The 25,171-nt window shown below is 42.1% G+C and overlaps 1 protein-coding gene across 1 annotated transcript in view; it reads left to right on the top strand.

Moving 5' to 3' along the window:
• Nucleotides 1-5,045: 5,045 nt before the first annotated feature.
• Nucleotides 5,046-25,171, top strand: part of DPYD (dihydropyrimidine dehydrogenase) — an 884,509-nt gene continuing 864,383 nt past the window's right edge. Inside the window, exon 1 of the mRNA XM_038745292.1 lies at nucleotides 5,046-5,201. Coding sequence (XP_038601220.1) covers nucleotides 5,163-5,201 — 39 coding nt within the window. The 5' untranslated portion in view covers nucleotides 5,046-5,162. The remainder of the gene's footprint in view (nucleotides 5,202-25,171) is intronic.

The following is a 25,171-nucleotide window of genomic DNA, read 5'->3' as shown; positions in this document are numbered from 1 at the left end:
AAGGGACAGCATGAACTTTATTTTTATTTAGACTTTTCCCTTATGAGTAATATGCATTTTTTTTAGTAGGTGTGTACATACTACTATCATTTTAATCATTCCTCTCATGGGATGTCTTTCAACACAATGGTTAAGAGGCATAATAAACTGGACTTAGGCCAAAGTTTTTTCACTTCATCCTCAAAACACAACTCGTGATACCTGAAGTAAATCTTTGCATGTTCCAACTTTCCCCCTGAGAATGAAGCATATTTTTAATAGATTAGTACTACCCCAGGCTTTGGTAGTCTCCAACATAATAGAGTTTTGTAGGTATAGGACCAACCACATTACAAGGCATGGTTATGCGACACAGAAGACCTGGGTTCTGGCCCCATTTCTGTCTGTTCTGTGCCGTGGGACCCTGGGAAAGTCACTTAACTTCCCTCAGCTTCAGTTTCATTGTCTGTAAATTGTGAAGCAGGTAGATTGTGAGCCCCATTTGGGACAGAAATTGGGTCCAATCTTACAACAATGCACCTATCCCAGTGCTTAGCACCTACAGTAAGTAATTATAATGCTATTATCATTATTCTCCCTGTCCTCCACTCATCTTATCCCTCCCCACCCCTCAGCCTCTGAGAAAGGTTTAGCGGCTCTAACGGTGGCTCCATCCTCTCTTGGTTAAATCCACCTGTCCATCTCATTCATTCAACCGTATTTAATGAATGCTTACTGTGTGCAGAGCACTGAAATAAGTGCTTGGGAGAGTACAATACAACCATAAACAGACAGGATTCCTCTCTCACCTTTCCCCATGACTGAAATCTTGTCCTTTCCATCAGAGGTAGTAAACAAACACCAGAAGGACTCTAAAAACTAGGGGACTTCGTGGCCAGGGGACACCCAGCCAACCACCCACCGCTGATCCATGGTTCCACAGCTGTTATCACTTCCAACATCATAGTGTAGTGGTTACAGCCCAGACCTGGGAGTGAGAAAGTTCTAATCCTGGCTCCGCCACTTATCTAACGTGTGACCTTGAGAAGTCACTTCACTTCTCTGGGCCTCAATTCCCTCATCTGTAAAATGGGGTTTAAAAGTGTGAGCCCTATGTAGGATGGGCATTGTGTTCAACGTAATTTGCATCTACCCCAGCGTTTAGAATAGTGCTTGACACACATTAATCGCTTAACAATAATAATAATAATGGTATTTATTAAGTATTTACTATGTGCTAGGTACTGTATTTAGCGCTGGGGTGGATACAAGCAAATAGGTTTGGACACATTCCCTGTCCCATGTGGGCTCACAGTCTCAGTCTCCATTTTACAGATGAGGTAACCGAAGCACAGAGAAGTTAAATTCATTCATTCATTCAATCGTATTTATTGAGTGCTTATTGTGTACAGAACACTGTACTAAGCGCTTGATGACTTAAATGACTTGCCCGAGGTAAACAGAAGACGTGGCAGAGCCGGGTTTAGAACCCATGACCTTTCAACTCCCAGGCCCGTGTTCTATTCACTACACAATGCAACTGCTAAGTGCTGTGAGCCCCCCGTGGGACAACGTGATCACCTTGTAACCTCCCCAGAGCTTAGAACAGTGCTTTGCACATAGTAAGCGCTTAATAAATGCCATTATTATTATTATTATTACAGTGCTCTGCACACAGTAAGTTCTAAATAAATGACTGACTGAATGAATATTTACAACACGCATCCAAGTTGTTAATGCTGTATCCATGGAACAAAAATCCTGGCATAAATGTTTGGCAAAGGAAGCAGAGTTTTCCCAGCAGCAGATTTTATGTAGTGAGAGCAACTGAAGAATGGATGCCGTTTGGGAAGCCAAAGGGCCTTAGGTCTGGAGAATTTTGCAATGACTAGCTAAAACAAATTCACAAATTCTATTGGATGTACAGCTGGGGGAGGGTAAAGGAAGAGTCACATTTTTAGCAAATAGTACAGTGCCTGGCATATAGCAAGCCCTTAACAATAATAATTATAATGGTATTTATTAAGCGCTTACTATGTGTCAGACACTGTACTTAGCACTGGGGTGGATATACGCAAATAGGTTGGGACACAGTCTCTGTCCCACGTGGGGTTCACAGACTCAATCCCCATTTTACACATGGGGTAACTGGGGCCCAGAGAAGTGACGTGATTTGCTCAAAGTCACACAGCAGACAAGTGGCTGAGCCGGGATTACAACTCATGACCTTCGGCCTCCCAGGATCGTGATCTATCCACAATGCCATGCTGCTTCCCTGACAGGTCATCTAATGATTGTTCTCTGTTCCTCAGTTCCCTCATCTGTAAAATGGGGATAGAGACTGTGAGTCCCACGTGGGACAGGGACTATGTCCAACCCAATTGGCTTGGATCCACCCCAGTGCTTAGTACAGTGCCTGGCACAGAATAAGCGTTTAACAAATATTATGACTATGGTTATGATCATGATCATTATTATCAGTTTAACAAGTACTATTATAAAATACAGAAAAAGTGCTTAACAAATACTATGGTTATGATTATGATCATGATCATTATTATCAGCCAAACAAAAACTATTATAAAATACAGAATAAACACTTAACAAATACTCTGATTATGGTTATGATCTGATTATGTTTAGAGAAGCAGCGTGGCTCAGTGGAAAGAGCACAGGCTTTGGAGTCAGAGGTCATGGGTTCAAACCCCGACACTGCCAATTGTCAGCTGTGTGACTTTGGGCAAGTCACTTAGCTTCTCTGTGCCTCAGTTACCTCACCTGTAAAACTGGGATTAAGACTGTGAGCCCCCTGTGGGACAACCTGATCACCTAGTAACCTCGCCAGCGATGAGAACAGTGCTTTGCACATAGTGAGTGCTTAATAAAAGCCATTATTATTATTATTATTATTAGTAGTAGTAGTATCGTGATTATGATTGTGATCATTATTATCAGTTGAACAAATGCTATTAGAAAATACAGAATAAGAGTTTAACAAATATTCTTACTATGGTTATGATGGTGATTATGATTGTGATCATTATTATCAGCGAACAAATGCTATTATAAAATACAGAATAAGCACTTAATACTCTGATTATGGTTATGATCATGATTATGACTGTGATCATTATTATCAGCTGAACAAATGCTATTATAAAATACAGTTTAAGCACTTAACAAATACTCTGATTATGGTTATGATCGTGACTGTGATCATTGTCAGCTGAACAAAAACTATTAGAAAATACAGAATAAGCGCTTAACAAATACTATGATGATGATTATGATTGTGATCGTTATTATCAGCTGAACCAAAACTACTAGAAAATACAGAGCAAGTGTTTAACAAATCCTCTGATTATGGATATGATCATGATTGTGATTGTGATCATTATCAGCTGAACAAAAACTATTAGAAAATACACAATAAGTGCTAAACAAATCCTCTGATTATGGTTATGATCATGACTGTAATCATTATCATCAGCTGAACAAAAACTACTAGAAAATACAGAATAAGCACTTAACAAATACTATGATGATGATTATGATTGTGATCATTATTATCAGCTGAACAAATGCTATTATAAAATACAGAATAAGTGCTTAAAAATACTATGATGATGATTATGATCATTGTTATCAGCTGAACGAAAAACTATTAGAAAGCACTTAACAAATCCTCTGATTATGGTTACGATCATGATTATGATTATTATTATCAGCTGAACAACTGCTATTATAAAATACAGAATGAGCGCTTAACAAATACTACGATTATGATTGTGATCATTATTATCAGCTGAACAAAAACTATTAGAAAATACAGAATAAGCGCTTAACAAATCCTCTGATTATGGTTACGATCATGATTGCGATCATTACTATCAGCTGAACAAAAACTATTAGAAAATACAGAATAAGTGCTTAAAAATACTATGATGATTATTCTGATTGTGGTCATTATTATCAGCTGAACAAAAACTATTAGAAAATACAGAGTAAGCACTTAACAAATCCTCTGATTATGGTTATGATCATGATTGTGATCATTACTATCAGCTGAACAAAAACTATTAGACAGTACAGAGTAAGTGCTTAACAGATCCTCTGATTATGACTAGGATCATAATTGTGATCACTATCATCAGTGGAACAAAAACTATTAGGCAATACAGAGTAAGCGCTTAAAAATCCTCTGATTATGGTTAGTATCATGATTGTGATCATTATCAGCTGGACAAAAACTATTAGAAGATACAGAGTAAGTGCTTAACAAATCCTCTGATTATGGTTACGATCATGATTGTGATTGTTATTACTATCAGCTGAACAAAAACTATTAGAAAATACAGAGTAAGCGCATAACAAATCCTCCGATTATGGTTAGGATCATGATTGTGATCATTATTATCAGCTGAACAAAAACTATTAGGCAATACAGAGTAAGCGCTTAAAAAAGTCCTCTGATTACGGTTAGGATCATGATTGTAATCATTATTATCACCTGGACAAAAACTATTAGAAAATACAGAGTAAGCGCTTAACAGATCCTCTGATTATGATTAGGATCATGACTGATCACTATCAGCTGAACAAAAACTATTAGGCAATACAGAGTCAGCGCTTAAAAAAATCCTCTGATTACGGTTCGGATCCTGATTGCGATCATTATTGTCAGCTGAACAAAAACTATTAGAAAATCCAGAGTAAGCACTTAATTATGGTCAGGATCATGATTGTGATCATTATTATGAGCTGAACGAAAACTATTAGATAATACAGAGTCGGCGCTTAACAAATCCTCTGATTCTGGTTAGGATGGTGATTGTGATCATTACTATCAGCTGAACAAACAGTTTCATGATGATGATGGTGATGTAACCATCACCATCCGTCCGGCGGCCCTGAGGCCCGTGGCCAGGTGCCGCGGGAGGAGGCAAGTTGTGCGGTGCGGTCCGCTTTGGGGGGCAGCTGTTGCTGTTGGGGCCCGACTGGGCGGCGCCTCGGGCTGCCCGGCTGGCAGGCGGAGAAGGCAGGGACGGGTGCTCCGCCAGCCCCGCCCACCAAGCCTGTCTTGTCGTAGCTGTGTCCGCACTCCTTCCTCCTCTCTCCTCCTCCCGGAGCCCAGAAACAGGCCGGTTGGTCTGGGAGAGGGCGGCCTGCCTCCAGCCCCTGCCATGGCTCGTCTGCTTAGCAGGGATCCCCTGGACATCGAGGTACGTTCTCGGCCCTCTTCCCTGCTCCCCATAACTAGTTCTCCCTTCTCCTTCTTTTTTTACCTCTACTTCCTCCAAACCCTACCTGTTTCCTTATCGCTCCCTCTCTCCTCTTTGGCTTTATTCCTTAACCCTCTTTCCTCTTCTTTCTCTCTCTCTCTCTGCCCTTCTCTCTCTTTCTCTATCTCTCTTTCCTTTACTCCCTATTTCTTTTTCTTTCTTTCTCTCCCTCTCCTTCTTCCTGTCTGTCTCTGTATGTCCCCCCTTCTGTCTCTGTGTCTCTCTCTTCTGTCTCTGTGTGTGTCCCCTCTGTCTCTGTGTGTGTGTCCCCTCTGTGTGTGTGTGTGTGTGTGTGTCCCCCCTCTGTGTGTGTGTGTGTGTCCCCTCTGTCTCTCTGTGTGTGTGTGTGTCCCCTCTGTCTCTGTGTGTGTGTTTCCCCCCTCTGTCTCTCTGTGTGTGTGTGTGTGTATGTGTCTCCTCTGTCTGTGTTTGTGTGTGTGTGTCCCTCCTCTGTCTCTGTGTGTGTGCCCCCCTCTGTCTCTGTGTGTGTGCGCCCCCCTCTGTCTCTGTGTGTGTGCCCCCCCTCTGTCTCTGTGTGTGTGTCCCCCCCCCGTCTGTGTGTGTGTCCCCCCTCTGTGTCTGTCCCCCCCTCTGTGTCTGTGTGTGTGTCCCCCCTCTGTCTCTGCGTGTGTGTCCCCCCTCTGTCTCTGTGTGTGTGTGTCCCCCCTCTGTCTCTGTGTGTGTGTCCCCCCTCTGTCTCTGTGTGTGTGTCCCCCCCTCTGTCTCTGTGTGTGTGTGTCCCCCCCTCTGTCTCTGTGTGTGTGTGTGTGTCCCCTCTGTCTGTGTGTGTGTGTTTCCCTCTGTCTCTGTGTGTGTGTGTGTGTGTGTGTGTGTGTGTCTCCCCCCCCCCCCCCCCCCCCCCGTCTCTCCCTGTCTGTCTCTGTCTCTCCCTCTCCCTCCCTGGCTCTGTCTCTTCTGGTGGGAGGGGGCAGTGGCTGTGTGCCACGGGGTAGTCATAGCTGCAGCAGGGTTTGGAAAGGGGAACTGAAACCCAGCAAACTTTGACTCAGCAGGAAATACGAGTGAAACGTTAAGATTGCAAAAACAGAGGCGAAAGTGCACCAGGAAATCTCAGTAATGACCCTTGTCTCTGCGTGGAAGAATAGGGGTTCTGACTCTAATCAGGGTGATACCACCAAGGGTTGCCTGAAAGAGGAGAGAATTGGCTTCAGTAACATTTTCTCCTGATAAATTGTTGTTAGCATTTTTTATGGTATTAAGGTGTTGGCTCTGTGCCAGGGCAGCATACTAAGCTCAGGGGTAGATAAAAACTAATCAGATTGGGCATGGTGCATGTCCCACTGGGGCCCACAGTTTTAAGTTCGGTTTTATAGATCATGTAACTGAGGCACTGAGAAGTTAAGTAACTTGCACAGGGTGTCAGAGAAGAGAAACGGTGGAGCTGAGTTTAGAACTCAGGTTCTCTAACTTCTAGGTCTCTGCGCTATTCACTTGGCCACACTGCTTCCCATTTGGTATTCTGCCTGTTGCCCTGCCCACCACCTTGTGAGCTTCTCTCCTCCTCCTCTTCAAGTTGACACTATTGGGACAGTAAATTTGGAGTTCATGAAGAGCTTGAGGCATTCACATGGGAACTATGAACTACTTTCTCTGATTCAAACCAGCCTGCGTAACTCAGAATATTTGTGTAAGCAAGAGAGAATGGGGAGAAGTGGAAACTTTCTGGGAGCTCATGCAGAGAGAGAAATTCCAGAATGCTTCTTAAGCTTACCTTCCCTCAATCAGTCACTCATATTTATTGAGCATCTGCGGTGTATAGAGCACTCTACTAAGACCTTAGAAGAGGACAGTGTAAGACTTGGTAGGCCCAATCAGCACAATATTGTAGTTTTTGCTTATGAAAAAGTTCTGAAACAGTGAATATTTCCTCTTCCTAATTTCTGCTGGGGTGGAAGACATTTGTGGAGTGACTTGTCTTCCTCCTTTGATTTCCCTACTTTTCCTTAAATGCTGCCCATCTCATCAGTTCTTATTAATTTTTAGTTCCAAGTTCCCGACTCCGGGGATTCCTGCTGGAAACCGGGCTCCTGACTTTGCCCTCGGGGCAGAGAGCCAGCTTGTTCCTGCTACTGAACAAAATCTCTAGCTACACCTTCTTTTACCCCCCCCCCCCCCCTTTTCTTTTTGGTTTCTTTATGTCACTCTAACTTGCTGATAAACTTCTTACAGAGGCAAACAACAGTTTCCAAACTGTGAATTCTTAGGACCTGATCAATTTATCAAGGTATTTAAGTATTCATTTTCTGCAGAGCACTGTACCAAGTGCTTGGGAGAGTACACAAAGTGTTGCAAGGCAATGTTCCCTACCCACAGTGAGTTTACAATCTACAGGGATAGCTTATTATCTACCCTAGTTTTTAGTATAGTATTTGGTACTTAGTAAATTCTTAAAAAATACCACTTTTATTATTATTATATGTTGTCCTTCCTATCCTGTCGCAGTAAGTGCACCTTCCTGCCTTTCCAGTTGGCTCGCTTTATACCATAGACTAGCTAGGATCCTTTTCTATCTTCTTTTTGGGCAACCTTTTTCTACCTCTTGACTCTTTATCATCACATTGTGAAGTAATCATCTGTCATGCAGTTGTGTGCATTTTAAAGTTAGAATTGGCTAGATTGGTAAAAGCACAGTTCTTTTTTTCACCTGGCTCCAGGTGAATTACTGGTGGCTTAGGGGTTCTCGGCATTCACTCTATCAGGGGATTTTAGTCTAATGCTTTTGTACTCTTGCTGTGGAAAGGTGTTGAGGTTTGGCACACTTTGGTCTTATGGGAGTTTGCAGAGTTCACTGCTTCTTCTGGAAGTGGCTGTGATGGTCACCGGTGAGGCAAATAAGGTCATAGAATGGTTGTCCATCACTCTTTGGTCAATTTCTATGAGAAGCATTGTGGCTCAGTGGAAAGAGCATAGGCTTTGGAGTCAGAGGTCATGGGTTCAAATCCTGGCTCTGCCAGTTGTCAGCTGTGTGACTTTGGGCAAGTCACTTAACTTCTCTGGGCCTCAGTTACCTCATTTGTAAAATGGAGATTAAGACTGTGAGCCCCATGTGGGACAACCTGATCACCTTGTAACCTCCCCAGCACTTAGAACAGTGCTTTGCACATAGTAAGCACTTAATAAATGCCATTATTATTATTAGGTCAATAGTATTGCCCGGTATAAGGGTCAAAGATTAAATTTTCAGCCAATCAGAGGCAGAGCAGGGGCAAGTACTCTGGTCTCTTAAAAACCCTTCTGGGTTCACGATTGTACCTCTAATCCACGTAATTAAGTATGGTACCCATGGAATTGGGTGCCTATCATTTTTTTTAATCAGCGTGAAGATGAATCACTGCTCCTTAGCACATGATATCCTAGCCTCAAAGATGTGTTGAAATAATTTCAGAAATTCACCCTCACATGGTTTTGCAACTCTGATCCTTCCTGCTTGCCAGTGGGCTACCCCATCATGAAGATAAAGAGTTTTGGAAAGTGGAATAATAATCATTATTATTATCACTTTAAGTGCCACTATGTACCAAGCACTGTACAAAGTGTTGGTGCAGATACAGGATAATAAGGTGAAGATGGCCCCTGTTCCACATGGGGCTCACAGCCTAGAGGAGAGGGTGATCGCCCCCTCCTACCTCATCTCCCTTCTCTCCTTCTACAGCCCAGCCTTCACCCTCCACTCCTCTGCTGCTAATCTCCTCACTGTGCCTCGTTCTCACCTGTCCCATGTCGAGCCCCAGCCCACGTCATCCCCCTGTCCTGGAATGCCCTCCCTCTGCACATCCGCCAAGCTAGCACTCTTCCTCCCTTCAAAGCCCTACTGAGAGTTCATCTCCTCCAGGAGGCCTTCCCAGACTGAGCCCCTCCTTCCTGTCCCCCTCCTCCCCCTCTCCATCCCCCCGCCATACCTCCTTCCCCTCCCCACAGCACCTGTATATATGTATATGTGTTTGTACGTATTACTCTATTTTATTTGTACATATTCTATTTTTGTTAATATGTTTTGTTTGTCTGTCTCCCCCTTCTAGACTGTGAGCCCGCTATTGGGTAGGGACCGTCTGTATATGTTGCCAACTTGTACTTCCCAAGTGCTTAGTACAGTGCTCTGCACGCAGTAAGCGCTCAATAAATACGATTGATTGAATGAATGAATGAATAGGTGTTGAATCTCACTTTACAGGTGAGAAAAGTGAGGCACAGAGAATTAAGTTCAGGATTAGAATATAGGTCCTGTGCCAGTTGCAATCTATGCAACCTGGTGTTTATAGAAGGTCTGGGTCAGGCCACGAAGGGATTCTGCATGGAGGGAAGTTTGTTTAATCTATCCCATTGGAGCCCAGCTGGCTATACTCCTTCCCTGCATTAAGAACGATGAATGAATAGCATTTTCTGTGTACCTACTATATCTAGAATGTTGTAGTAAATTCTTGAGGAGTCAATAGAGGTAGAAGATGCTATACCCTGCCTATAAGGAATTTGCAAAAACAATTCTTTCTTGGTTGGTCATAATTGGCAGCCAAGTTTACATCCTGTAGCTCACTATTGGAGTGCAGTAGTCGCAAGCCTTTTTCCTGGGAGTAAATTAGAGCCTTTGGAAAGCTGCATAAACTTTTCCAAGAAATTAGTATTTCAGGGGACTAGTCTGTCTGGAAGCCTAAAAGAGCCAGTGTGACTTTAAAGAGTACGTCATTTATGCCAAAGGTATTCTTTAGGGATTAGAAGATTCTCAACTGAATCAAAAGTTTAAACAATTGCATACGAGAAAATAATTGTACCAAGTTATTTTCCCCAGTATCTCTAAGCCATAATTATAGCGGTACTTTTAAACTAGATTGAAGTTTTTAAGAGTAAAGCAATTTGTAAACAGATGTTGTTAGCCTATTGGTCATATCAAACACCTATCACATGCAGAGGACTGTTCTAATCATTCGGGAGAGTACAGTAGAATCAGAAGAACGTGGGGCATAGAAGTTCAATTTAGGATGGGGGATATGAGCTACATCAGGGAAAACCTCCAGGAAGAGATGTAAGTCCATAAGGCCTTTGAAGCTGGTACAGTTGTGGTCTGCTAGATGTGAAAGAACATGAAAGAAGAAAAAGACCTGAGCAAAAGGCAGCAGGAGAGACAAAAATGAGGCACCGCGTTTGATCGTGAACATCTCTGTCCACCAAGTTAAATGTTAGAAACATTATCCCAAAGGAGTTCTCATCATTGACAGTGTCATCTTAGAACTGAAGGACTATTGTATCCATGCTTTTAAACCAATTGCAACAGAACCGGGAAACCCACTGATAGGTAAATGTATCTCAATTCAGTAGCCTTGGGCCATAATAATAATAATAATGGCATTTATTAAGCACTTACTATGTGCCAAGCACTGTTCTAAGCGCTGGGGAGGTTACAAGGTGATCAGGTTGTCCCACGGCGGAGCTCACATTAATTCCCATTTTACAGATGAGGAAACTGAGGCCCAGAGAAGTTAAGTGACTTGGCCAAAGTCACACAGCTGACAATTGGCAGAGCTGGGATTTGAACCCACGACCTCTGACTCCAAAGCCCGGGCTCTTTCCGCTGAGCCATGCTGCTGCTCTCTTGCTGCTCTCTATGCCAGTAGTTCCTAATCTTTAACATTCTGGCGAGCACCTCATAGTTCATGTTGGAGCAAAACTGAGGGTTGGAAGGTCTGCCTAGGAGCTCTGATCCACAGTAAAGGAATGTGCTGTAGTGGTGCAGGATTCCATGGGGAGGTTATAGACCAACTAGAAGTAGAAAGACTCTGGAACTGATTCAGATCACCCAGCTGTAATGCAAATTGTCAGTGTAGTTGTGAAATTCCAGTCTTTGGACTGGCTAGCCGTATCAGTTCTAGGATTCAATCAATGGTATTTATTGAGCACTTACTATGTGCAGAACACTGTACTAAGTGCTTAACAGAGTACAATTAAACAGAGTTGGTAGACACATTCCCTGCCCACAATCAATCAATCCATCGTATTGAGCGCTTACTGTGTGCAGAGCACTGTACTAAGCGCTTGGGAAGTACAAGTTGGCAACATGTAGAGATGGTCCCTACCCAACAGTGGGCTCACAGTCTAGAAGGGGGAGACAGAGAACAAAGCCAAACATATTAACAAAATAAAATAAATAGAATAGATATGTACAAGTAAAATAGAGTAATAAATATGTACAATCATATATACATATATACTGGTGCTGTGGGGAAGGGAAGGAGGCAAGACGAGGGGGATGGAGAGGGGGACGAGGGGGAGAGGAAGGAGGGGGCTCAGTCAGGGAATGAATCCCACAAGGAATGAGTTCCTCAATGAGTTCCATAATGAGTTCCAAGGATGTTTTCTCATTGCACTGGAAGACCTTGTGGAACTTAAATTCTACAGGGGAATACAGATATTAATGTAAAGAAATAATAGATATATACAACTTTTACTTCCCAAGCACTTAGTACAGTGCTCTGCACACAGTAAGCGCTCAATAAATACGATTGAATACAAAAGTGCTGTGGGGGAGAGGGAGCTGGGGAAAAGAGAGCTTAATTGGGGAAGACCTCTTGGAGGAGATCATGGCTCAGTGGAAAGAGCATGGGCTTTGGAGTCAGGTCATGGGTTCAAATCCCGGCTCCACCAATTGTCAGCCGTGTGACTTTGGGCAAGTCCCTTAACTTCTCTGTGCCTCAGTTACCTCATCTGTAAAATGGGGATTGACTGTGAGCCCCACGTGGGACAACCTGATCACCTTGTAACCTCCCCAGCACTTAGAACAGTGCTTTGCATATAGTAAGCGCTTAATAAATGCCATCATTATTATTATTATGTGACCTTAATATGCATTTAAAGTTACGGAGAGAGGTGGTCTGGTGTGTATGGAGGGGGAGGGAGTTTTAGGCCAGAGTGAGGATGTGGGAAGGGGCTCAGTGGTGAAGTAGTCAATAACTGGTCATAAAAACATATGATTGTGCTATAAGAGTGAAGTATTTGGGCTGGGCTGTAGTAGTAGATCAGTGAGGTAAAGTAGGATGGGACAAGCTGATTTACTAACAAACTGGTGGGTAAAACTGGCTTTACTGTTGGACATTTTTTCACCTCTTACACTTTTCATGGAAGGTTTTTAGAAACTATTGTTTATTTAGTCTTATTTTCACTGTGTACTTTGTAATGAGGGTAGTTGAGCAAAACAAACCAATCTCGAAGGGGTTATTCAGTTCACACGTCACTTGTAATACTTGATTTTCTAGTTAGTTGCCTATTTTGATGCCAGAAGAGAACTGTTTTTGCAGTTTGTCATCCCATTCAACTTGGTGACTAATTCAGGGATTTTAAGTCAAAGCATCAGGATTAGAGATTAACTATTAATCTCTTCTCTCTTCAGTTTTTACCTGCAATTCTTTGAATTTTTCAATATTACTGAAATTGTTGCTTAAATACATTTAGGATCCTCTAGAGGAAAAGATGAAGATTTTGAAAGTTGTCTTAAGGGCTATAGTAGGAAAGAAGGCATCTTTGAAAAAAAGTTTGACAAATAAATCAAAAAGAACTTTGCTCTCCATAATGAGTTCCAAGGATGTTTTCTCACTGTACTGAAAGGCAGCAAAGACAAATTACCTAGAACTGGACTATTTGAAGACTTGAATAAGAGTGCTCTGTATGGAGTGAGCATTCAATAAATATTGATTGAAGTAACTTGAAAAAACCCAAATCAGGCCAATTTCATAACAAAAAATTCCAATGAATAACATATATTTGTAATGACAGAATCAGTAAAGCCAAGATGTCAAAGGAACACATTCCAAGAGGTATTGAAGGCAATAGGAAAATACCATGAACCTTAATTCCAGCAAAATTTGGGAAATGGAATGCCCATGACAGAGAGGGAAATTGATCTGGGACAAAGTTTGAATGCTTTTTTAATTTCCATTTTTACATAATGGACGCTCCCTATCCTTATGGAAAGAAAATAGTTATCAAATGTTATGAAAGAGAAGACTGAATGGTGATACTTTCTTCCTGAAAAATGCTGACTACTCAGTCCTTTCATTGGAATCAGCTGCAGTTTAGAGGCTTGTGATATGCATTTTTTTGGTCAAGGATTAATAAACACGGGAGACTTGAAAATTATTCCATCTGACAAACCTACAGTATAAAATAAATCAGATTGGAACTCCCTTTCCTTCTCCCCCAAACCCAAAAGACACATAGAAGGTATTGGTTATCTTAGAAGTCTCCATAAGGACATTACCAATTTTAGGATCCTGCTTCAGCCAGCCTTCAGGTATATCCAGCCTTACTTTGAGTCATATTGCAATATGATACTTGAGACTGTGAGCCCTATATGGGACAGGGACTGTGCCTGACATGACTGATTATCTCTCCTAGCTCTTAGAACTGTGCTTAACAAAGTGTTAAAAATTCTCAGAACTTAGTGCTTAACAAATAACATTAAAAAAAACCCCATATGTGCAAAAAAAAATCATGGGGCCATTCTTGGTAATATATGTACAAGGTGCTATTAATCAAATATTCTCTTTCAACTGCATGTTTTTGACAAAGAGCCTGTGATCAGCAGAGCTATCAAATGAATTTAATAATAATAATTATGGTATTTGTTAAGCACTTACTTAAGCACTATGTGCCAAGCACTGTTCTAAGCACTGGGAGTGATACAAGGTAATTAGGTTGTCCCACATGGGGCTCACATTGTTAATCTCTACTTTACAAATGAGGTACCTGGAGGCACAGAGAAGTTAAGTTGCTTGCCCAAAGTCACACAGCGGACAAGTGGCAGAGCTGGAATTAGAACCTGTGACTCCTATGACTCCCAAGCCCATGTTAGGTGGTGTAGGATAGCTCAAAGAAGTAGTGATTTGTGTAAAGTCCTGTTGACATTACAGTGTAGGCAATATTTAAAGCAAAAGTCTGTCTACTTACTCTTATACTGTCCCAAGACCTTAGTGCTGTGCTCTGCAGAGTAAGCACTGTAGATGTCACTAATTGAAAGGTTAAGCAACTAGGTTTTATGAAGTGAGGGTTACAGTCCCTTTTTTTTGTGTGTGAAACTCATTAATCACTTAAAATATACCAAGTTATTGTGCTGACCACTGAGGTGCATCAGATAATCAGGTCATAGATGGTCCATGAATCACAGGAGGCTCATAATTTTTGAAATGGGGAGTACAAGTTTCCTTTCTCCATTTTACAGATGAGGAAACTGGGATATATAGCATTTAAGGGCCTCAGTCTAGGACACATAGCAGACTAAAGGTTCTTGGGATAAGAACCTGGGTCTTCTGATTTTCCAATCCCATGGTCTTTCCACGAGGCCATACTGCCTCCATGAAGGAAAACTCATATTAAAGAAAACACACTTCTTGATTGCTGCTCACAGGCACAAAACATTTTCTTCTGACACCACATTGCATCCTACGCAGATGGGTCTTCCCCAATTCACTAATGGCATGAAAACATACATGAAAGAAAAACTGGAATGTATCTAAATCATCAGCAGACATTTCTCTGATATGAATTTATGAAAAGAATTACTTGCCTCTGCTACTGATGTTCATGAACAGTCTAGTCATCACAGGTCTCTCTGTCTCCAGTTCTCTCACCACCGAAGTGTATGCTATATAGTGCTTGCACGGATCATCATCTTGAATGGTCACTCAGCACTCATGTCCCCTTCCTCAAAAACCTCCGTTGGTTCTCATTCCCCTTACTGTAGGGGTTCCTCAAGGGTCAGTTCTTAGTCTCCTTCTGTTCTCCATCTATACTTACTCCCTTGGTGAATTCATTTGCTCCCACGGCTTCAACTATCATCTCTACACAGATGACACCCAAATCTACATCTCTTCCCCTGTTCAATCTCCCTCCCTCCAGGCTCGCATCTTCTCCTGCCTTCAGGATATCTCCATCTGGATGTCTGCCCACCACCTAAAACTCAACATGTCCAAGACAGCACTCCTTATCTTCCCTCCCAAACCCTGTCCTCTCCCTGACTTTCCCATCACTGTGGACAGCACTACCATCCTTCCCGTCTCACAAGCTCGCAACCTTGGTGTCATCCTTGACTCCACTCTCTTATTCACCCCACACATCCAATCTGTCACCAAAACCTGCCATTCTCACCTTCACAGCGTTACCAAGATCCGCCCTTTCCTCTCCATCCAAACCGCTACCTTTTTGGTACAATCTGTCATCCTATCCCAACTAGATTACTGCATCAGCCTCCTTTCTGATCTCCCATCCTCCTGTCTCTCCCCACTTCAGTCTATATTTCACTCTGCTGCCCAGTTTATCTTTCTATAGAAATGCTCTGCACATGTCACTCCCCTCCTCAAAAATCCCCAGTGGTTGCCTATCAACATTCACATGAAGCAAAAACTCGTCACTATTCGCTTCAAAGTTATTCATCACCTTGCCCCCTCCTACCTCACCTCCCTCATCTCCTTCTATAGCCCACCCTGCACACTCCGCTCCTCTGCCGCAAACCTCCTCGCCATGCCTCGTTCTCGCCTGTCCCACCGTCGACCCCTGGCCCACATCCTACCTCTAGCCTGGAATGCCTGCCTTCTTCAGATCCACCAAACAATCACACTTCCCCCTGCTTCTAAGACCTACTCAAGGCTCATCTCCTCTAAGAAGCCTTCCCTGACTTAGCCCCCCCACCTTTATCTATGCTCTTCCCCCACATCGCCCCCACTCCCTCCGTCTGCCCTACCCCCTTCCCCTCTCCAAAGCACTTGCAAATATTTGTACATATTTATTACTCTATTGATGTGTATATATCTACAATGCTATTTATCTATTTTGATGGTATTGACACTTGTCTACTTGTTCTGTTTTTCTGTCTCTGCCTTCTAGACTGTAAGCCCGTTGATGGGAAGGGACTGTCTTTATCTGTTGCCGAATTATATTTTCCAAGCACTTAGTACAGTGCCCTGCACACAATAGCAGTATTACTGTGGAGAAAGAAGGGAAGAGTTACTGGCCAAGAATCCATTGGCCAGTTGTGTAGGGACAGTGGTTACAGAGTAGCTGAAGGTGGAAATCAGAAGAGGCTTAGGATGATGCTGGGTAACTTGAGAATTTATATTATTCATTCATTCAATCATATTTATTGAGCGCTTACTGTGTGCAGAGCACTGTACTAAGTGCTTGGAAAGTACAGTTGCGCTCAATAAGTATGACTGAATGAATGCCCATCCTCATCAAGCACAGACTCCTCACAGTTGACTTCAGGCTTTCCACTATCTTGTCCCATTTACATATTGAATCATTTTACCCCCTTCATCCCAAACTGATGAACTCCCAAGTTAATTCTCTAACTATATCTTGTTCTTGGCAATCCTGCATCAACCCCCTTGCTCACGCTACTCTCTTTTCCTGGAACTTCTTCCCCTACCTAATCCAGTAGGCCATGGATCTCCCCAGTTTCATAGCCCTCCTAAAATTCCACTGTCTTTGACAAGCCTTCTATGATTTAAATTTATATTTATTCAATCGTATTTATTGAGCGCTTACCGTGTGCAGAGCACTTTACTAAGCATTTCAAACGTAATCATTAAGGGTATTCATTGGGTGTTTACAGCATGCAGAGCACTATCCTTCATGCATGGGAGAGAACGATTGAACAGAATTAATGGATATGTTCCCTGCCCACAGTGAGTTTACAGTCTAGAAGAGAAGACAGACCTTAATGTAAATACAAAATTTATATTACACTGTAATGATATAAAGAAATCCACATAAACCTAGCTGTAATTCTAAATTCTCAAGAATTTATCCATAGCCTGAGTTCTTGCTTGACTTTTTAGAAATATATATAAACAAAGGTACATTTCAACTATAGGATAGAAGCTTGATTTACACTGAAACAAACTTTCTGCAACTGTTCTGGCATCTTTCCATCCTATTTTTTAAGGCAGAAGATGTTCTTTGAGCTTCAGTGAATAATGATGAGAGATTGACAGACACCTTGGAGCCAGTTATGCACTCTGACTAGGCCTGCCTTGTGATTTAAAAAAAAAAATATTACAATGGCTGTATTATATTTTTCAATGAAATTATTACAAGTAGTAGGAACAAAAGGATTGCACCTAGGTAAGCACAGCTGTTTCTGGGATGTTTCTGTGGTTATACATTTATGTAAGATTACATTCTTATTTACATAAATATGGTTCTACTCTACATTGCCATAAAATTAGCACTATTTGAAAAAAAATTATTCAACAGTAATATGTTTCTTTTTTTCTTGGCAACATCTTTTCAACTAGAATGACTTATGTTTGTTACAATAATATGGGTTGTTAGCATTCCTTTTAAGGTTCTTTGTATTAGTCAACGATTGGCTTGGAGTTCAATTCTTAAATTTTATCACAGTATAAGTAAAGGCTGGGAGCCATCTGTTAGGGCAAATATGCAACAGAGCTTGAGAAAAAGCTACTGAATTTGTCATGAATACTGGTATCTGTGGCTGAGATGGGGAACAACTAAAAGATCCTAGAATATGAGATAATGAAATCTTATAGGGAGAGATTTCAGTTACCTCTCCTTTCCTTTTTTCTCTCCATCGATGGTATCTATTGAGTACTGACTAATTGCAAAGCACTGTAATAAGGGCTTGGGAGAGTAAAACGTAACTGAATTGGTAGACATTTTCCTTGTCCTCAATGACTTTACAGTCTGGAGGGAGAGACAGATGTTTAATATAAATGAATTATGGATATATGCATGAGTGTTGGGCTGAGAGGAGTGAATCAAGGGTGCAAATCCAAGTGCAAGCGTGATGCAGAAGGCAGTGGGAGATGAAGAAATGAAAGATTAGTTGGGGAAGGCCTCTTGAAGGAGGTATGTCCTTAGTAAGGCTTAGAAGGTGAGAAGACTGTTCATCCGTTGCCCGTTGTGGGCAGGAATTGTCTCTCTAATGCTGTATTGTACTTTCCAAGTGCTTAGTACAGTGCTCTCCACCCAGTAAGCATTCAATAAATACGGTAGAATGAATGAATCTGTTGGAAATGAGGAGGGAGGGCATTCCAGACCAGAGACAGGATGAGGGCAAGTGGTTGAAAGTCAAATAGCTGAGATCAAGGTACAGTGAGTATGTTAGCACTAGAGTGAAGTGTGTTTGTTGGGTTGTGGTAGAAATCCAGCTAGGTAGGAGGGAGCAAAGTGATTGAGTGTTTCAAATGGATGACTTGGAATTCTATGTGATTTAATGAGCCATATTCTTTCCAGAAGGACAGTAAGCACTAGAGAAGGTGCATTAGTCCTTTAAAGCCACTGGTAAGAAGTTAACCACTTTGAAACAACGGCTAGACAGTTTTCTCTAGTTGGAAATTGAGAACAGCACAAAGATATAAAGGTGAGATTTGGAATGGCTAGATTTGAACCGTGGAACACTTACCGTGGACTATTTTAATTGGTTAAAGCAGTTTTACTAATACAGTGGGTCAAAGTTCACAGATTCTTGTGGCAATTAATCCAACCTCTACACTGTGTTGAATTCCTGGAAAATCTCATGTACTAGAAGAATATGGCCCAAATATAGTTGTGTTCTTTCCACAGAAGAGTATCCTGTTAAACACATTTGACTTAAGAACAAGTTGAGTCTAAATTGGTGCAGGGACAGTCATTCTTGGGGAATGTTTATGGGGCTTAAGCTTTAAAAAGCCAGAACCATTCATTACTTTTCTCTTTATTTTGCTGAAATGCCATCGTATTACCCTTTCTCTGTTCTTTCCAGTTTTGTACAGCCTGAATTCTTCTCTCATTTATTTATTTATTTTTGGCTCCTCCTAGCTTTTATATTTGCGTACCCCTCCCCACTGAATATTATTTTCTCTGCCACCAATCGTGCTTATTTCATATGATCCTTTCCTTCCTAGTTCTTGTTTATTTTTCCTTTCCCTTTGCCCCATTCAGCCTTTGGTATGTTTTGATATTCTGTCTGCTGTTGCAGTATAGTCTCCTTTTCTGTTCATCACCATGTCGGGTACTGGGCTGCCTGAAGCCAGAGATTTGCAAATGAACCATCAGGTTTACAGGTGTGTTGAACAGAGGCAATGCAGTGAATTGGGACAACCTGGGAAATAGGAGAATCAAGAATTAGGAAGGGAGGTTGAAATTGGGTTCATTCAATCATTATTTGAGCACTTACTGTGTGCAGAGCACCTGCCCACCATGACCTTACCGTCTAGAGGGGGAGACAAATATTATTATTAATAAAAAATATGGATATATACATAAGGGCTGTGAGGCTGAGGCAGGGGTGAATAAAGGGTGCGAATCCTAGTGCAAGGGCTACTCAGAAGGGAGTGGGAGAAAAGGAAATGAGGACTTCTTGGGAGGAGATGTGCTTTAATAAGTCTTTGAAAGTGGGGGGAGTGAATTATCTGTCATATGAAGAGAAAGGTTGTGGGCAGAGGTCGGCAGTGAGATAGATGAGCTTGAGGTACAGTCAGGAACATATGGTAATTTAAACAAGGAAGACTTTAATAAAAAATATTTTGGGGATAAAGTGATTTAGGAAGGCAGGGATGTGCAATAATTTTTCAGCAATGTTGGAGTCAAAGTATTGAATGATGATGTTTGTTTCCTGGACTCTTGCAATTTCTTGCGTTTAAAGACCTTGACTGAATGATATAGTTAACATACATTAACTCAGAGAAGTGATTTTTTTCTACACCCCTTATGGCAACCCTGGCTTGAATTAAAAGAGTTTTAAGAGTCTCATATGAAAACTCTTATAGTCAGGATTTTATTTAATCAACCTGTAAAATGGAATTAGCTCTAAAACAAAGAATGAACAGTTATTGAATTCATTTTTTTGATGTCTGATCATGCTCTATATCTCATAGATCAGAACCAAGAAGCAGTTTAAAAAAAAAAAAATCAACTTGAAGGACAATTTTGAATGCGTTGGTCCCATTTCTAAATTTTCTACTTGTTTAGTGTGAAAGTTTTCATATTCTGATTAGTCTTCCTGAGTTAGCACCTTTATTTGAAAAGGAAAATATATACTTTTAAAATATTTGGCTGTCTTCGAATGGATGATCTTTGTAATGAGCATTAAACCTTATTTCTGGTAGTTCCGTGATGGATCGGTACTTTTTGTGCTACGAGAAGTTCATCATACAAAATCCTGATCGTCTTCACAGTCTGAATAATGAAATCACCCGATTTGAGTGACCTGGTGGAGGTGCTGAGAGGGAGGCGAGACTTTCCTACAGAGAAGCAGTGTGGTCCAGTGGCTAGAGCTTCGACCTGGGATCTAGTTCTGACTCCACTACTTGTCCACTGTGTGACCTTGGGCAAGTCATTTCCCTGGGCCTCAGTTAGCTCTTCTCTAAACTGGGGATTGATACTGTTGATGAGGGAACTGAGGCACAGAGAAGTTGTGTCTTTCCCAAACTCACACAGCTGACAATTGGCAGAGCTGGGATTTGAACCCATGACCTCTGACTCCAAAGCCCGTGCCCTTTCCACTGAGCCACGCTGCTTCTCTCTGCACACAAATCTACCTCCACCTATACAGCCCCTCCTTTTTCCCCCAGAGTGGCAACAGCCCCGGAGGATATGGAGAAGAATATCCTGGGGGACGCAAACTCTCCCAAAGAGCAAGGATAGATACTGTCATGCCATTTGGGGCATGAACTATGTCCAACCTGGTTAACTTTTATCTACCCCAGGTGCTTACTACAGTGCCTGGCAATAGTAAGCACTTAAAAAATACCATATAAAACAAATTTCTGACTCCCTCTCCTCCCCATGGCAGCACATTGCTTCCATCATCAGGGGTGCATGTGGAACTTAGCAGGGAATGGAATAGGGCAGTTGGTACCTGTCTATAAGACCTCTTCCCTCGAATTGAGCCCAATCTGGCTTGCCACAGCTGCCCTGGACAGAGAGGAAGAGCAGGATGATAAACCAAAGCTGCAGCCCCCACAGAAGCTTGGTGGGCTATGAGGTAGAGTAGCAGAGTGGGGACAGAGAGGCCTCTGTGAGAAAGTGGGATCCTGGCCTTCCCTGGCTGGCCATGGAAAAGCCTAAACAGTTCTGTCCTTGCTCTTTGGGAGAGTTCGTGTCCCCCAGGATATTCTTCTCCATATCCTCCGGGGCTGTTGCCACTCTGGGGAAAAAAGGAGGGGCTGTATAGGTGGAGGCAGATTTGTGTGCAGAGAGAAGCAATGTGGCTCAGAGTCAGAGGTCATGGCTTCAAATCCCAGCTCTTCCAATTGTAAACTGTGTGACTTTGGGCAAGTCACTTAACTTCTCTGTGACTCAGTTCCCTCATCTGTAAAATGGGGATTGAGACTGTGAGCCCCCAGTGGGACAACCTGATCACCTTGTAGCCTCCCCACTACTTAAAACAGTGCTTGGCACATAGTAAGCACGTAATAAATTCTATTATTATTATTATTATTATCCTCTGGGCGCAAGTTGGGGATGGGCCCCAGACTAGAATCTGATTGCAACATACGAATAGCAGATGTCAATATAAGGGGACGCAGCTCCATTTGGGTCATAATTCCACCTCTTTCTAGGGATTGGTAGCCTTCATAGGATGCCCAGATACCTTTGTCATCAAACTGAACATCTCTTATACAAATGACGTCCCCTGTAGCAAACCCTTTCGGTTCAGTCGCTTGCTAATTATCTCCACAGAATTTTAGACCCTAAACTCTTCCTGATCCCTTGGAAACTCAGTTGGTATAGTCAAAAGAACAGAAAACTAGGCAACCACCCTAAATTCAGTGAGTCCATCTCTATACTTTATGTCCTCCAGTGCTTAAGAAGCAGCCTGGACTAGGGAAAAGAGTACAAGGCTTGGAATCAGAGAAGGAGCGTTGCTCAGTGGAAAGAGCACAGGCTTGGGAGTCAGAGGTCATGGATTCTAATCCTGGATCCCCCACATGTCTGCTGTGTGATCTTGGGCATGTCACTTAACTTCTCTGAGCCTTAGCGACCTCATCTGTAAAATGGGGATTAAGACTGTGAGCCCCACGTGGGACAACGTGATCACCTTGTATCACCCCAGGACTTAGAACAGTGCTTTGCACATAGTAAGCACTTAACAAATGCCATCATTATTATTAATGAATAGCACAATTAGTAGTAGTATTTTTTCTTGATATACCACCTCAGGCATTTTGCTTAAATCATAGGAATAATTGCCTTAATTTTCATTTTTTCTAGACAGACATAACTGGAGATGGTCTTTGAAAGTCTCTCTCTCCCCTAACCATCCTCCCACCCCGTACTCTCTTCCTTATCTAACTTTCTTTATTTTTTCCACGTGTCCATTTGTCTTTCCACTTGTCTGTTTTTTTTCATTCCTGGGGAATGAGTACATAAAAGAAACTTACACTGCTTAAAAGCTATACTATTCATTTATCCCATGGTCCATTCCGGGTCATCACTTTTGCTCAAATGTCATTATCTTCCCTGACCTAGTATCAGGAAACATAGTGAGATCCTTCCTTGAGTTGGAACAGGTTCTGATCTTGATTCAGAACCTCCTCTCATGCTAGAGCTGAGTATGAATCCCCATGTTTCCTTTTTCCCCCCAGCAGATGCTTGTACTTTGTTAAATTTGACCCATCTCTGACTTATGATGTAATTCTTCTTTTTACAAAGTAGTTGGTGGGGAAACAACTGCAATGAGAAAGTACATGCCTAGGTTGTAGATCATTCTACATTTACCTGATGAAAATTCAGATACAGTCAATATATTGGGCAAAGGCCAATCCATTATCTAATCTTATTCATGTTTCTTGCATATACTTTTTTACCTTATGTCAATATTCTGCTCATCACAAGTGTGTTAGTATTTTCAATTTAAGGCAAAAGGAAAGGAAATAGGTAAAGCTTAAGTATACCCATTTGTAGGAGGTGAAGGTATGTGGATAGGATGAGCCTATGGAGTTATTTATAAAATGGATTCACCTATGACCCTTTTTTCCTCTTTATGCCTAGATATCAACAGCACAGATAGGAGTAATTCTATGAGTATGTTAAAACTTCGATAATTTGGACCAAAGGGATAGAAATCTACTGTGTCAGTAAAATTTCCGCGTTGTAGAAGTCTTTTTTGGAAAGGCATTTTTTCTGCATTTATGGAGGCGGTAGGCCTGAATTCCTCACTGGATGATGGCTGATGGAGGTGTCTTAAACCTACCCTGGTGTGTCATTAGCTTAGGTTTAACTTCCTGTGACTTCAGCTAGTCCATTTCCTTCTCTAATTGTGCTTTTTAATCTTCTCAGTGCAGCAGTAGAAGCTTAGATCTTCTGGCCCAGCTTAATAGATGCTTTCATTCATTTAGTTCATTCTATCAGTATCTATTTACTGAGCACTTATTGTGTGCAGAGCATTCTACCAAGTGCTTGGGAGAGTACAACACAATTTACAACATAATTAACAGACACATTCCCTGCCCACAACAAACTCAAAGTCCAGAGGTACAGAGACAGGGATTAACATAAATTACAGATATTCATTCGATCATATTTATTGAGCGCTCACTGTGTGCAGATCACTGTACTAAGCACTTGGAAAGTACAATTCAGCAACAAAGAGAGATTCCTTTCCCACAATGGGCTCCATGTGTAGCAGGGGGGAGACAGACATTAAAACAAGTAAACAGGCATCAATAGCATCATTATAAATAGAAGTATATATATATATATATATATATATCTCAGAACAAGTAAAACAGGCATTAATATAAATAAGTAGAATTATAGATATGTACATATATACCCAAGTGCTGTGGGGCAGGGAGAGGGGTAGAGCAAGGAGAGCGAGTCTGAGGTGGGGCGAGGGGGAGCTGAGGAAAAGGAGGGCTTATTCTGGGAAGGGCTCCTGGAGGAGGTGAGCCTTCAGAAGGGCTTTGAAGGGGGGAAGTGTGATTGGTGGATTTGAGCAGGCAGGGCATTCCAGGTCAGAGGTAGGACGAAGGCTAGGAGTTGATGGCGGGACAGGTGAGAACGAGGCCCAGTGAGAAGGTTAGCAGCAAAGGAGCAGAGTGTGCAAACTGGGATGTAGAAGGGAAGTGAGGTAGGATGGGGTAAGTTGATGGAGGGCTTTGAAGCTAATAGGAAGTTTTGATATGGAGATTGATAGGCAACCACTGGAGATTTTGAGGATGGGGGTGACATGCCCAGAACGCTTCTGTAGAAAGATAATCCGGGCAGCAGGGTGAAGTACATGAGTGAAGATAAGTACGTAAGTGCTATGGGGGGTGGGGGAACAGAACAATAGGAACAAGTCAGGGCTCTGCAGAAGGGAGTGGGAGAAGAGGAAAGGGGGGCGTAGTCAGGGAAGGCCTCTTGGAGGAGTCATGCCTTCATTAAAGCTTTGAAGGGAAAGTAATTGTCAGATTTGAGGAGGAAGGATGTTCCAGGCCAGAGGCAGGATGTGGGCTAGGGGTTGGTGGCAAGATAGATGAGATCAAGGAACAATGAGAAGGTTAGCGTTAGAGGAGAGAAGTGTGTGAGCTGAATTGTAGTAGGAGAGTAGAGAGGTGAGGTAGGAGGGGGTAAGGTGATTGGTTGCTTGAGCCAATGGTGAGGTTTTTTTTGGTTGATGCGGAGGTGAATGAGCAACCACTGGAGTATTTTGAGGAGTGAGAAGACATGCCCTGAACATTTTTGTAGAAAAATGATCCAGGCAGCAGAGTAAAGTGTGGACTAGAGTGGAGAGAGAAGGAGGCTGGGAGGTCAGCAAAAAGGCTGATGCAGAATCCAGGAAGGATAGGATGAGGGATCGTATTAATGTGGAAGCAATTTGGATGGAGAAGAAAGGATGGATTTTAGTGGTGTTGTCAAAGTGGGACTGACAGGATTTAGTGATGGGTTGAATGAGAAAGAGGAGTCAAGGGTAATGCCGA

Source organism: Tachyglossus aculeatus, chromosome 4 (genome assembly GCF_015852505.1).
Source record: "Tachyglossus aculeatus isolate mTacAcu1 chromosome 4, mTacAcu1.pri, whole genome shotgun sequence".
NCBI lineage: Eukaryota > Metazoa > Chordata > Mammalia > Monotremata > Tachyglossidae > Tachyglossus > Tachyglossus aculeatus.
This window is presented reverse-complemented; position numbering and strand designations above follow the sequence as displayed.